At 38.4% G+C, this 15,280-nt stretch overlaps 1 protein-coding gene across 4 annotated transcripts in view; it reads left to right on the top strand.

The window, feature by feature from the left end:
- The window catches only part of SCML2 (Scm polycomb group protein like 2), a 64,762-nt gene that overhangs the window by 11,747 nt on the left and 37,735 nt on the right, over window positions 1-15,280 (top strand). For 2 of the 4 annotated variants that reach the window (XM_026061512.1, XM_026061510.1), the window contains 3 exons: window positions 4,914-4,984; window positions 9,860-10,094; window positions 14,186-14,274. In XM_026061512.1, the coding sequence (XP_025917297.1) occupies window positions 4,914-4,984; window positions 9,860-10,094; window positions 14,186-14,274 (395 nt within the window). Of the gene's footprint in view, window positions 1-4,913; window positions 4,985-9,859; window positions 10,095-14,185; window positions 14,275-15,280 lie in introns of those variants that run through there. The other 2 variants (XM_026061511.1, XM_026061514.1) reach the window with 2 other exon arrangements.

Genomic DNA, 15,280 nt, shown 5'->3' with positions numbered 1-15,280 from the left:
TCTGTTATTCTTCCCTGTTACTTTGAGACATGAGAGGAAACGTTTTGTCTTGTTTTCTTTCTAGCAGTGTAAGATAAGCTCCAGTCAAACTAAAGTCAAATAGCATGTCTATGTTTTAAAATTACGCTGTCTAACACAACATAAGCCCCTTACCCCCAATACTTTTCATATGCGAATGAGATAACAGAACTTAAGGAGTCACTCTAAAACTTCCCTGCCTTTTTCCGTAGTAGAGAGCAGGGTGTTGAAAAGGCTTTGTGCAGAAATAGTGCTAAGCAGACAAGCCTTATTCCATCATCTGTGCTTTTCCACGGAGGACTATGCTGTTAGTGTACTGTTTGAGCACTGAGTTTACTCATGAGATCTAGACTCAGTTCTGTCAAACATCTAGAGAAAGTGACTTGCTCAGGATCACACAGCATCTCTAATTATGTATGGATGAGATGATAATTTTATCCTGTTACTGCTTGTTGGTGGGAAGGAAGAAGAAAGAGCCTCTCTTTGTGCTGAAAAAAGAAAGGTACCTTACAGTACATCTACCACATCTCAAGAGTTTTCAGGAGGGTGTGTGATAGGAGAAGTTGAAGAGGAGAGGAAACAGATGTGAGAACAGATGAATAAATAGATTAAAGTAGGTAGGGAAATATAGGAGGAGAAAACTTCTATTTGAATGATCACAATATATGGATGGAAGTATAAGGTATAAGGGAGGATTTAAAATATTTTATACTTACTATGTTTGCAAGAATATGTAAACCAAAATTAAAGAGAAACTTTGTCATCTTTGACAAAAAGGGATGGTGAGATGAAGACTAGAAAAGACACAGCTGTGTGTCAGAAGTCTCTGATGTATACACAGGAAACCTAGGGATGAGATGAGAAGACATGAGGTGCTCCATTTGCTTAAACAGCATTTAAACTGTGGTGATACTGTATTAAACTAAATTAAATAAACCGGAATCTTAACTCTGTTTATAAGTGATAAAAATCACAGTTTAAATCTTTAAATAAATAAAAATTTTATTTAAACTTAACTGATGTGTTATGTGCAGTAGAGGAAGATAGAGATCCTGGGCATACACAAACAGGGCATACACACATCCTTGGAAGCAGACAGGATGCCTCCGAGTGTGCTGAGGGAGTTGACTGATGTCACTGCAAAGCACCTACCTCTCTATCATTTTGGAGAGGTTATAGTGATTAGGGATGTTTCCTGATGAATAGAAAAAGCCAAACAATATGGCAGTCTTCCGGAAGGGGAGTATCTAGGTAACTGCAGGCTGGTGTGCCTAACCTCAGTCTTCAGGAAAACTATGAAGCAAATCCTCCTGGAAGCCATTTCCAAGCAAATAAAGGACAAGAACATGCTTAGGAACAGCCAAGATGGATTTGCCAAGTGCAAGCTAAGCCTGACTGACCTGACTGCCTTCCTCAGGAAGATGACCGATTCTGTGGACAGGGGGAGAGCAGTGGATGGTGTTTATCTCTGCTTAAGCAAGGCCTTGGCTATGGTCTTTTTCAGTGCCTTTACAGCCAAACTGGTGAGCTGTGGTTTGGCTAGGTGGGTAGAAAATTGGCTGGGCTGCCGAGCTCAAAGATTTTTGATCAACAGCAGGGAGTCCCGCTGGCAGCTGGCTACTAGTGGCATTTCTCAGAGGTTGATACTAGGGCTGATGCTGTTTTATGTCTTCTTGGTAGACTTGTATGAGAGGAAAGAGCCCACCATCAGCTAGTTTGTGAATGATACCAGCCTGGGATGAGTGGCTGATGTGCTGGAGGGCAATGTTGCTATTCAGAGGAACCTGGACATGCTAGAGAAATGAGACAACAGGAACCTCATGAAATTCAAAGGCAAATGCAGAGTCCTGCACCTGTGGGAGGACTAATCCCATGCAACAGTGCAGGTGGGAAACTGGCTGGTTAGAAAGCAGATTTGCAGAAAAGGCCCTCGAGCCCTGGTGGGCAGCAAGCTGAGCATGAGCCAGCAGTGTCCCCTTGTGGTGAAGAACGGCAAATGCATACTGAGCTCTTCTAGCAAAAATGCAGCTAGCAGGCTGAGGGAAGCGTTTAGTTCCTTCTTTTTGGTATTTGTGAGGCTGCATCTGAAGTACTGTGTTCAGTTTTGAGCTCCCCAGTACAAGGAAGACATTGATATACTGGAGCAAGTCCATTGGCAGTCCACCAAGAAAATGAAGGTGCTGGAGAACATGACGCGTGAGGGAGGAGGCTGAGAAAACTGGTTTCTTCAGCCTTAAGAAGAGAAAGCTTACAGGAGAGCATCTTGCTGTCTTCAATTACCTAATGGGTGGGTGTAGAGAAGACGGGGCCAGACTCATCTGAGAGGTGCTGTGGGAGGACAAGAAGCAACAAACACAAGTTGGAACATGGGAAATTCCTACTTCATGTAAGGAAAAAATTCTTCCCAATGAGGGTGGTAAAACCCTGGAAGAGGGATCTGGAGCGATTGCGGTATCTCTGTCCATAGAGATGCTCAAAAGCCAGCAGGGCCCCAAGCAGCTTGCTCTTATTGGGCCTACTTCAAGCAGGGGGTTCAACTGGAGACCTCCATGGGCCCCTTCTGGTTTAAGTTACTTTGCGATTGGCAGAATTGGTCAAGAAGTGATACAGTATTGGTGTAGAATTGGAAAGAGCATCATGGGTCATTGACTGCAGTCCTGTGCTATTGCAGGCAACCATGCCATAAACTTATTTTCTCTATATTTAAACTATTCAGGCTTTTTGTCCATACTGACTCTCTTGGATCGCTTTTTTAACATATCATTCTGGTGTTGGTTACAAGCTATTTAATTTTTTACAAAAAGTCTTAATTATCTTCTGATTTTCCTCCCCCCGCCCCATTTTCAGTATATGCTGATTTGTTCTTACCATTGTCCTTCAGCATAAAAATCCTTTTCTCTCTCCAGTTTTCACTTTGCTGATGTGTTCACAGAGAAAGTTGTGCTTGTTGCATAATAAGTTTTTCTTAAGCTATTTTATTCAGCCTACAGGTTTGACTGGGAAGAAGAATGCATGTTAAATCATTGTGTGAGCTAATTTTCTTAAAGGCTTCTATTTCTCAGAAGTTGCATGCTTTCTGGGGCTTTAGAATTAGAAATGTGCAGAAAACAATTGCTTCTCTACCTGTGCCCACTGGATACAGAGAAGCTTTTTTGCAGAAATATTTTCATTTGATTATCTCCCTAGACATGCATGTTATGTATTGCAAACATATTTTCATCTCCTTTTTCTATCACTGCAGTAATTAAATGATAATAAAGACTATCTCTAGAGCTTGTCTTTAATTTACTATAGCATGTCTTCACAGGTGGAGTAATGCTAAAGTAAACTTCAGGTTGTTTTTGCTTGGTAAAAGAGGTTTTAATATCCAGAATTTAAAGCGAAGAGCCAGGCAGTGTGTTCCTCCTCTTGGATTTGTGTGCACAAACAAAAAATGACAGCGTGTTTTTTGAGGGGGGATTTTTTTTTTGTGGTAGGTTTAATTTTATTGAATTGGGGATTTTTAAATTTTATTTTATTTATTTATTTTTTTTAGAGATCAGAAGTCAACCTGTAGTGGCAATTTTATTTATTATTAGGCTCAAAAAAGAACCAACAAATATCCTTCAGAGAAGCAGTATGCAAGTGGCTGAAAACGCTGTCATTTTCTGTTTGGATTTTTTTGTTTTGTTTTGTTTCTCCTCTCCTGAAAATCGCAGAAATGCGCTTAACTGTGCCCAAGGGGGTTCTTGAAGGGACTGCTAACAAACCTAATTTCATTTTTTCTTCATTGCCACGTCGGGATTATGATACAGGCTTTGAAAAGTGGTAGTAGACTGAACCGCTAGGTGGCACCATTGTACCATTTTTGGGTTCATCTGTTATCGAGTCTTTCAGAAAGATGCTAGGTGCCCAAACAAGAAAAATAAGCAAAAGAGCTCACTTAGATGATTATAAGAACAAAAATGTTAGCTGAACTATTGTAGTTTTTCTCTTGTGCTTTGCATTAATTTAAGTAAATGCTCGCTTATATCTTTGATAATCTAATTTGATAAACTAATTATCTTTGATAATTAGTATTTCATACTGTGCCATTAGTGTAAAAATTTATAATACTGAGAAAATCCAATGTAAAATACACCCACCCACCCATGCACAAAAAAGGTCTCAACATTAGCATTGGAAAAAAATAACAAGGTATGATGATGCTGAAGTTACTTGTTGCTGAACATTGTAGTGATGTTTACTTTACCATACAAGCATTAACCTTTAGCAGACTTTGGATAAAAAGTCACGAAGGTGCAGTTAGAAGGTGTGTGTGTGTGGTTTGGTTTTTTTTGTTCATGTAAGATCACATTCATAGACTGGGCTAATCCTTTTGATTTCTAGTGGATTTGGGTTAATATATGATTCTTAATATACATTTCAAATACTTCATCCTATAAGCACAGAATCTAAGTGGCTGTGCTTTTTAACATATATCATCTCAGTAGTCCTATGAGGTAGGAAATGCTGCTGTTCCCATGTTACAGTTAGGGAGACAAAGACAAAGAAAGATTAATGTGATTTGTACAAGGATTCTTGGGACATCCTTGAGCAGATAACTGAATCTAGATATCCTTGACTTGTATCTTCTTAAGTGAACCACAGAAAAAGAATTTGGGGAAGATTTATATTCATTTTGCCTGTTCTGTGATCCACGCTGTGGATTAATAGAACTCCTAAAACTACTTCAAGGGTTGTATATTTTAAAAAGGTGGAGTTTCCATTTTACAGTAATTCTCTTCTTGAAAAAAAACCTTAGTCTACAACATCGTTGGGGTTTTCTCCCCTCTTTCCCAAAAGCTCTTTTTTTATTTGTTTCTTTTAAAAACTGTCTGTATTTTTTTTTTGTTTGTTTGTTTTATGTCTTCCAGAACAGTTTAATTGGGATGATTATCTGAAAGAGACTGAATCAGTAGCTGCCCCTCTGCATTGTTTCAGACAGGTATGCTAAATACTATTCTGCAAGTCTCTGTGAATGTATGCGTGTTGATAGGGTGATGCTAGAGCAACCTTTATATTTAGACTTCTTGTAAACTTCCTATTTGATTTCTCTTGATGTCTAGTTACAATTTTGGCAGATGCTAGCTGCTGAAACTTTCTATTCTTGGTATCTGCCTCAAGCCAAACTTCGAGGGTTTCATTAACATGGTAGCTTTGGACTCTCTTTTTTTAAGGAAGATTAGATGCATGTATATCTATATATATATATAGACAAGATGTATACATGTATGTTTGTGTAGTAGAATTTATTCATCACTTCTTTTCTGGATCTCCCAAATATATTGAATTTTGGATCTTTCTGAGCAGAGTGATTATTGCCGAGGAGTAGTAGATATTGAAGATTAAAAAAAAAAAACCAAAACAAGGGAAATATGCGGGGAATACTGAAGAAGTACTGGTTTCACAATGAAGAACTTTATTTGCCCCTAACCTTCGATCGTGCAGAGCTCTGGTTGCTGAAGTGTTGCTTCTGCTCTACAGAATGTGGATAGTGGCTAAGCTTGAACATTTCAGAGATATGAGTTTAAAAAAAAGCAAGTTTATTGAAAAGTATACAAGTGTTAACTACGTTCTCTGAAGTTATCAGTATTGTTAATTGTTCAGTAAGATGTACTAAGGAATGTTTAATGGTCATATAAGAAAGGTTTTTACTGTACTGTTGTACACTGTGCCCTACAGATTTGATTTCCCCTCTGCCTGATGTTTTTATATCCATTCCAAGATGAAGTTTAAATCTATCATCCTGTGTGAGCTAATGATCTCCAGTGGTTCAGCCCTCTGGAGACTGAGTCAACCTCTGCAAGCATCTTTCTCTGTGTAGAGGGGGATGTGGGCCAGTATGTTTTGAACTTGAGGACTAGCTTAGCTGGCTGCATAAAGATACACAGGATGAGTTTGGGTTTGTCTGCCTTCTCTCTATTAGAAAGATAGGTGCTGAAGGAATTACATAGTTCAGGTAGGTGTGACAAGTGGCAAATGTGTAGTTTAGTGGATCAGGTATGTGCAGAAAGGTATCTTCTAGGATTTGTTGGTAGTCTGATGGTGCCGTAAGCAGTACTGGCCTCCAGTGGGAACTAAACACAAAGCAACATGAATGGAATAATCTGAGGAGGAGAGGAACTGTAACACAGTGAATTTGAAGTAGCTTGTAGAATTGGAGACCGGGGGGAGAGGAAACCAGGTGGTAACACTTCCTCATGCTAGATCTTGGGTCTCAGCTTGCTCTTGGGGAGTTGAAGATAAAGGACAAAGAGGCCCTTATGTGTTGGTTTCAAACAGCAAGCAAGGAAGGTTAGAGGGGGCTAAGAGTAGCAATGTCCATAGCTCCGTTTGGATGGAGCACCTATAATTCAGTATCTTCAGTAAACAATTCTACAGTATTCCTTTTTCATAGTGAATACCAGCTCAAGGCAGAGACTCTAAACTGCTTGGGTAGAGACTCTGAACTGCTTGAAGGGCTACAAAGATGATTAGGGGACTGGAACATCTCTGTTATGAGGAAAGACTGAGAGAGCTGGGCCTGTTTAGCCTAGAGAAGAGAAGGCTAAGAGGAGATCTTGTTAATGTGTACAAGTATCTTAAGGGAGGGTGTCGAGAGGATGGAGCCAGACTCTTTTCAGTGGTGCCCAGTGACAGGATGCGAGGCAACGAGCACAAACTGAAACACAGACAATTCCATCTGAACATGAGGAAAAACTTCTTCACTGTGGGGGTGACAGCGCACTGGAACAGGCTGCCCAGAGAGGTTGTGGAGTCTCCTTCTCTGGAGATATTCAAAACATGCCTGGACGCGATCCTGTGCAACGTGCTCTAGGTGACCCTGCTTGAGCAGGGGGCTTGAACTAGATGATCTCCAGAGGTCCCTTCCAAACTCAACCCTTCTGTGATTCTGTGGGTAGAAGCAGAGGTCAGTAGCGTATCCATTGGTCTTTCTGAGGTTGATACCGTACTCGCAGACCATGGACCATGGTGATGAGAGCATATACTCGAGATATGTAGCTACTGCAGAAACCTGCCTAGAAGCCTTCCCTTGTCTCTTTCTGTACTTGCATCTTTCTCTTTGCTACTAGTGCTCAAGATTTCCAAAGTGAACAACTGAGTAACGCCTTAAATAAAGGTGTTTAAGTGACATGTATTGACTGAGATAAATCTGAGCGGCTTAGATTGCTTGAAGTGTGTGGAGGAGTTGGAAAGAGGAACTTTAATTTCTGTGCATAGCAAATTTCAAAACAATTTACATATGCAGGTTTACAGTTTCTTCTACGTGTTGACCTTTAAGTAGAAAGTGATATGCAATGTTAATTATTGCAGAGCTGGCTCCTCTTACTAATTAATAGTTGCAGATTTTAGAAGCTGAAGTGCTTGAGCTTTGTGTAGGACTAATTTGACTTTATTGGGTTACACATGGCTTGTATATGTCATTATCACTCTGTATAATGTGAAGAAATACGCTGCAGTGGCAAGTCAAATGCAACAAAGCAGAGAGAAGCTTAACTTGACAGTTAAATCCAGAATTTGTAACTTGTGGGTGTTTTACAAAACTTAAGTTTTGTATTAAAATTAAAAATTTAAATTAAAAATTAAAAATGACCCGGGGAGCAATAGATAAGTGTCTACCATAAATTAATATACAGGTGTAGACAACTAATGGAAATTGCTGAAAGTATTTATCTTAATTTAGAGTATATTTTATCTGTTGCTCTCCATTGTTTTTAATTACCATTTAAAATTTTGAAATAATCCACATCCCTTTCTCTCACTGTATGACTTTCTTTCAAACAGTTGAAAATTTTAAATAAAAAAGGTCAGTCCCTTCTGGTTTGAACAGAGCTTAAAACAAGGTTGTTGTTCAACTGGTTTTGTTATCTTGGTGCAAATAAGAACCAGTGTGGAGGTGATACCTTTTTAGTACAGTGCCCTGAGTTGTTGCAGTTTAAACAAACTCACCTTTTTTAAAAACAAACAAACCCTCCAACTTTTCAATTTCAATTGCTTTTCATGGTTGTAGAAAATAACAGCTTGACAAGCAATATCCTGAAATTGAATTGCACTTTAAATTTAATATGCTCAGGCTCCCCCCTCAGCCAGCCTGCTGTCTAAATGCTGTATTGGCAGATGCTACACTCAGCATTCACTGAATATTGCTTGTCTTTTTGTTTTTTGGGCTCTGGCTCCTTCAGGGCTCCTGCTGTTGTTCTGGGGTCTGCTTCAAATAATGCACCTGCACACAGTAGCACAAGTACAGCAAGATGTATTTTTAAAATTTAAAGGTAGTGGAGGCAAAATATCACCAATGCTTGTTATAGTAGCACAAATTACTTCAGCCTTTTTGTGTGTGCCCAGATGTATAAATGTGCCCAATCCACCTGCTGTAGAATCCCTATCTGAGCTGATCAGGCAGGCAGGGATGGGACAGTCGTATCTGGTGAGTATGAATGCTCATGTTTCTTATTTTTCTACCTGCCTCCCATATTAGGTTTCAGGTTGCCTTAGTCTACATAGGAGAGCTAGAGGGTTAAAATGTCATGGGGAACACTGCCTACAGTTTTTGTCACCTGTGTTCAAAAACAGCTTTGTACTGGAAGAGATGCAGAAAAGGACTTCTGGGATGACAGGGGAATAGTCATCCTCTCTTACAAGAAACTTCAGTGCTTGCTTATTCAATTTGATGAAAGAATGCTGAGAGAGGATTAGATTACCTTCTGTCAATATCCTGCAGGTTTTGATGTTATTTTTAAAGGATTTAAGGTAAAAGATAACGTTGGCAAAAATTTCCATGAATACATTTAGGCTGGAAATAAGGAGGCTTCTTAAGAGAATACTGAGATTCTGGACTAATCCTTCTACAAAAGTGGCAGAGGCAACCAGTCCTAGTTAGTTTTAATATAGATTTCTGAACAGCATTAAATGGTCTTATTGCCTGCAGTACTACTGTAGGTGAGTGATCAGACTCAGTGACCCAGTGGTTTTCTCCCAGTACAGTATTGTTATGTGAGCTTTTCCATTTTCTTAGCCGCAGTCCTATAAAAGATATTCCCTTCGCTCTTCTTAATATTTAGCTTTTCACAAAAAGCTTGGATCAAAGACCAAATTGCATAGTCACATTTCTTTTCCCTGTGCCAGTGTCTTTTTCCAAAAATCTGATATCGGCTAGTTGAATTGGCATTTCACTCTGTGTGTGTATATGTATGCATTCAGTTTTCTATGAATAAGCACAAGCTATGATTCCTATCTTAGCTCAGAAGTTTCATGTGACTTTGGGACTGTATTTCCTTTCTGTAAAATTAAGTTAACATTAATTCCTTTCTCTTTCTTCTTTTTTCACATTGTAAGCTTTTTTGATGCAGAAACTGTTTCTTGCCTTGAGCTTTTGTAAGCCTAGTAGGGCAGGGTCCAAGTTTTGTTTGAGTTTCCAAGACATTACTGTATTGCGATTAACTATCTCTTGTCAACTGAAAATTAATAAACCTTGCTTTTTAAAGAGCTGAATGTCATGTTTGTTAATGTCCTTGTTTTCTGTTCGCTTCAAGAATTAATCACTAGTCTCCTATCTTTATGTTCGTATTTTCATCAAGATTCCTATGTTACCCTTCATAGTAATGCTTACCTTTTAAAAAAATCAATCGTGTTTGTGCAGTAGAAACTGAAATGGTAGCTGTTAGTTATCTAATGTCCCTTTCTGACTTGATGCTCAAGGTTCAAAGGTTTCTTTATATTTAACAGTTGTGTTTGGATGAATGAAAGCTGTACATTGAATTAGCTGGTAAATTTAGAAATACTAACAAAAATAAGAAATGTCTTTTACCTCTTATTGTAGTCTAGAATTCCACCTACAAATGATTTCAAAGCTGGTATGAAACTGGAAGCCCATGATCCTCGCAATGTTACCTCGGTTTGTATAGCTACTGTAATTGGAATCACTGGCGCCAGATTAAGGTTGCGGCTTGATGGAAGTGACAACAAAAATGATTTTTGGAGGCTTGTGGATTCCTCGGACATACAGCCAATCGGGACCTGTGAAAAGAAAGGGGGCATGCTCCAGCCTCCTCTTGGTAAGAAGCAAAGTTTCTGAACTGTCATGTATGGAGGTCAGTTTTGTCTTTTCGCGTTGGCAAATTTGATGGTACTAATGCTTCACTGAACCATTATTTACCTAAAAAGGAGAGGTAAGCAAGCCAATTCAGAGTAAGTCAATTGTCACTTTTTCTTGTTTTGGATTTTTTTTGACATAAGAATGAGCAGAATAATTAGATTTTTGAGTTCTGGGTTTTTTTTGTGTGTGTCCTTTATTATTAAATGGGTGTGTCAGACTGACAGCTTTTTTAATGACCAAATATATTGTCTTGTGCACCAGTCTAAAAATATTCCCCGATACACACCCTATCCTGTGGATGTGTATGGATGCAGTATTTTCTTGCTTTATGTTGTCCATGCTCCTTTTAGCAGGCCTTGATAAGAATTGAGTAGTGCTGGTGGAAGCTGAGTGATTTTTCTTTTTCCTCTTCAGCTGAACAAAGTGGCCCACTAGAAGGCGCTCACTGTTAACCGAAGTGTGAAATGCTCAGCTGGGCTGCAGAAGGTGCATCAGTTCAGGACAATCTGAATGTTTTCTCAGGCTCTTGGAGAAGATTGATTGTGATCTGGGAAAGGTAGCACAGGAAGGGTTGACTACGGTATTGTAACATTCCACTCTGAGATAGGAGAAAAGCACTCCAGGGATCCGGCAAACTGTAAACTTATATTGCATACAATTCCGATCTCTTCTAATCAACACATCTTGGGGGATGCCTGATCAGTTTTTTATGACTGGGTTATGAGCTCTGTGAACACTCGTGAACAAGATATAGCTTTCCTGTGTTCAGAAATAGTGCAAAACTAAAATAGTCTGCAGAGTATCTTTTGCCTTCCATGGGCAATATAAGCTACAACATTGTGTCTCCCCAAACTGAGAAGCAGTACTTAGGCTTTGTCAAAAAAGATTGAGGGCATTTATTGAAGGGGGAACTGTACAAAGGAATTCCTTGTTATATGATGAACAATCAAAGTTAACTTTGACTAACCACTGTGGGTAATACAACTGTAATGCAACTTCTCTTTGTATGATTAATCTGTATATTTAGATCTGCTTTCTTGTACCATATTTGTTATAGCATAAACTTCTAGACGTGAACATTTTGAAATAACACATTTTTCACATTGGTCTGAAAATAGTTCTGCTTTAAAAAAAGAAAAATAGTGACAGACATCTCTCTCAAAACAAACAAAAACAAAATTTCACAACAGCAACCCCCTTGCCCAAATCTGTAACATTCAGAAGATACAAGAAATAATGTTCTTAATGTAAAGAAATGTTACTATGGGTTTACCATCTTACGGTTATAAACCTCCTTCTGGCTTTGGTGTAATCAGGAATTCCTACACATGAGAAAACGGAGGTTCAGTAAAGATAAGTAGGCTTTCTCTTACTAACCTCTTATATTTGTGAACATTAGTTGCTAATGACTTTCAGATCCAAATGAAAATTACCATTTCACTACAATATGAAACTTGATTTGCTTTTATCAAGGCAAGCAGATACGGCAGCAGTATACAAGTATATATAACCTTTAAGACACTTAAACTAGATAATAATAATGACAGATTTTTGTGCTGTTGTGCTACTTTAGAAACACAAGGAAAGCATTGCAACCAGGGTGGTTGTCTGGAAAAGTAGTATTTAGGATAGAAAGACATGGATTGTTAAGCCCAGAATGGGGTTTTTCTTCTTTCTTTTGAACATATACAGGTTTTAAATGAAAAGACTGGAAATTCTTGAAAAAAAATCTAAAACTTTTTTTTTTTTTTTTTGAGGAGTTGTTCAGTTTAATCTCTTTGATGTTCTTGGTACACCCTTGCAGAATGAATGCCGTGGTACCAGTATGAAAGAGGATTATAATAGGAATGAGTATACCTGTTCCTTCAGCTACACAGATGTACAGTTTTACATGTATGGCTTTAATTAGGAGCCTAGTACTTTTATAAACCTGTTTCTAAACCAGCATGATGTATAAAACAGCTCTGGTTTATGTATAATGGGGTCAGCTTATCCATTAAGAAGAGAAACTTATTGTGCTCATCGGTGAAGGGGTTGACGGATACCCTTTGGATACTGTCTCGTACTCGTATTCAGTCAAGCTACTTGTAGTGCTGCACCTAACAAGATGTTTCCATACCACCAGGAGTGTAAGTGCATCTACCCTCAGAACAATTGCTGGTTATTCAGAAAAGAATGTGAGTGCCATTATTTGTCCCTCCTGGCCTAGATCTTCCTCGAGATAGGCTGAGTTCCAACTAGCAAACATTCTGGTATACCTAGATAAATTTTTGAAAAAGCCTTTTTGGCTGTTTTACAGCATCCTTTTCCTGGGCAAAGCTGGGAGCTAATTGGGTGTGTAATTACCTCCTGTTAGACATTTAAACAACTGATTTTTTCTTTTTTCTTTTTTTTTTTTTTCTGAGTAGTAGGGAGCCTTCTGGATACTGATGTTCTATTTCTTTCATAATAAGTTAAAATAATCCCTCCTACCTGATTTTTACATGGGTTTAATTATGCATGTTACACCAGGTTTCTGAAAGTGATTAATGTGGCAAAGGTTTCCTATTCCAGCTTCCATTTGTCAGAGGTGATTTTTTGTTGTTCTTGCTGTTTTCAGCAACTTAATGTTTTCTGAAAACTCCCCCGAGGATAACACTTTCTGTGTTTTTTACCCGGACAATTCAAAGACCAAATGAAGTTAATTTGAACTGTTGTTTAGCTGTCATCCCGCTGTCTCAGGTATAAGTCATTTCTGTGCTAGCTGGTTAGGATTATGGTATTTCAATAATCAAATGTGTTTAGGTCATACAAAGACTCTGGTATCAAACCAGGACTGCTAATCAGCTCGGTAGTCCTCAAGTTATGACAGCATTTGTCAGGCATGAGTTTTGTATTCGTTTAGGTGTTGCATAGGTAGTTCCAACCTGAAAACTGATTTTTCAGCAGAGGATAACTTAAAGCTACAAATTAAAGGGCCATTTTACCATATAATCCAATTTTAGGTGATTTAATCATTTGACAAATCAAAAGTTGCAAGCATGTTCCACCTTTCTAGTTGCGCTTCTTAAATGGCTCATGGAGGCTAGGTTATGAGGAAACTCCTCAGTTTCTGGCAGTTCTAGAACTATGTGCTTTGTGGAGAAATTTCCTATTTGTATTATGTCTGTCTGTCTATAGAACTATGCCAGATGTTTACCTGCTAAAGATGTCAAACCAAATGCCTAGCGTGTCTTTCATTTTATTCGTTACTTTGAAGCATCCATTTGGAAAGCTCAGAAAGCAGAGGGGGTATTTTTTTGTTTTGTTTTTTAACTGGAAAATAGTTGGTCCTCAGGGAGGATTACCTGGAACAAAAGTGGTTTCAGCCAAACCTTTATTCTGCCTGAATAAGGTTGTTAATCTAAACAGATCTGATTATTGTTTGTGCTTTTTATTCATTTCTTTAATGAAGAATATTAAACTACAAACAGCTTGCATTTTGTGTTTTGCAATATAATACATGCATTTATTAAATTCATTGTATGTTCTTTGTTTTTTAAGGGTGTGTGAGTGTGCACGAGTATGTATGTATGTATTTGTTTGTTCATTTTTGGAGGAAGGAGAAGAAACCAATTGTTCTTTTTCTTGTCTGTATTTCGGTGAAAGAATTACCTTTTCATTTTCGAGGCTATTGCATCTCTTTAATAAATGAGAGAAGCTGGAACCGAGGATGGTTTTTGAGAATGAGAGTGAAAAGTGGCTCAGAAAAGTAAACTAGATACTTCTGTTGGGGAAGTTCCACTGAATCAGGGAATACGTTGGGTTACTCGATTATCTCCTGTACCGCAGAGTTAGATTATGACAAGTGATCTGCAGGCAAACCACTCAAAATGGAAATGCATGCGCAGCTTTCTGCACCAACAGCTGCTTTATCTGTCCCTTCTTCTTGGCTACGTTTATTTCAAGCCAAGTCCAAAATAGAGGGAATTAGGCATTAGTAAGGCAGACTTTATATCCTTCTGCTTCTGTTCTGTATTTTATAAACAGAAGGCAGGGATTTTGTATACAAGTAATGTATCTGTTACTTAGGATTCCAGATGAATGCATCTTCTTGGCCAATGTTTCTCTTAAGAACTCTGAACGGAGCTGAGATGGCACCTGCAGCATTCTTTAAGAAGGTAAGAAAGGGTCTCCCAGTAAACAAGCTTTTGTCAGCTGGTTCGTGGTTACTTTTTTTGTTGAGGAAGCCGAGATACTACACTGTTCTCTCCAGCATGGGAAGGCAAGAATATTTAAAATTATTTTAAGTTGGATTGGCAAGCTAGAAAGCTAGACAGGAAGTGATCGTCTAGTCCATTGGATGGTCATCGCTTTTTCCCAAGTTTTGGACCTTTAAAGTGTGCTGTGGTGTTTAGAAAAATTTTGTTAACTCATTTTTTTTGCGCCTCATGGATTTAAGATGTGATGCAGCTCTCATCTGTTAACAGCACCATGTTCATGTTGTGATTATGTGCAGGAATAAAAGTTTTTGGTGGTAAATAAGAGCCACTGGAATACAACAGTGCTTGGAAAGGTTTTGTTAAATGTTTTCATTGGGTGTATACTGATCGTTTAAAATGTAATGGGAATGTAGCTGAAAGTAGTAGAAAAAGGTGTTCTGCTGCTTTTTGAAACATAACTTTTGAGTAAATTACTGCAAAAACATGAAAAATTATGTAAGAACAGTAGTCCTATCAGAATGTCTTGTTGGTTCAATTTTTTGTCTTACTGTTCCTGTCAAGGTGCTAAAATCCTGCTGTCACATTGAATGACTTCATTCCTGATACTGAGAATGGAGTTTACAAGTATGTCAGCAAATCAAACAGTTGGGTTCAGACCTGCAGCCACCTTGCTTACATGCTAACTTTAAAAATTTTTTGAGCTGTGATAAATCATACTTCACTGTATTAGCTTATCAACATATCTGAGATCTTTTTTGGATGATGAGTTTCCTAAGGCAAGGTGGTAATTCAGGTTCCATTCAATCACAGCTTCTGCTGTGAGGGTACACTTTTGCTGGTCACGTTGACTTGATTTTTGTTTTCCTTTTGTCCACTTGGAATTGATCCAGGGTCAGTTTGGTTCAGAGAGGCCTATAAATAATGTCCAATGTTAATGAATTTTTTCATGGATTAATTGAGAGGT

Source organism: Apteryx rowi, unplaced genomic scaffold, assembly GCF_003343035.1.
Source record: "Apteryx rowi isolate R43461 unplaced genomic scaffold, aptRow1 scaffold_181, whole genome shotgun sequence".
Lineage (NCBI taxonomy): Eukaryota > Metazoa > Chordata > Aves > Apterygiformes > Apterygidae > Apteryx > Apteryx rowi.
Note: the sequence above shows the minus strand (reverse complement) of the source record. Positions and strands in the feature narration are given on the sequence as shown.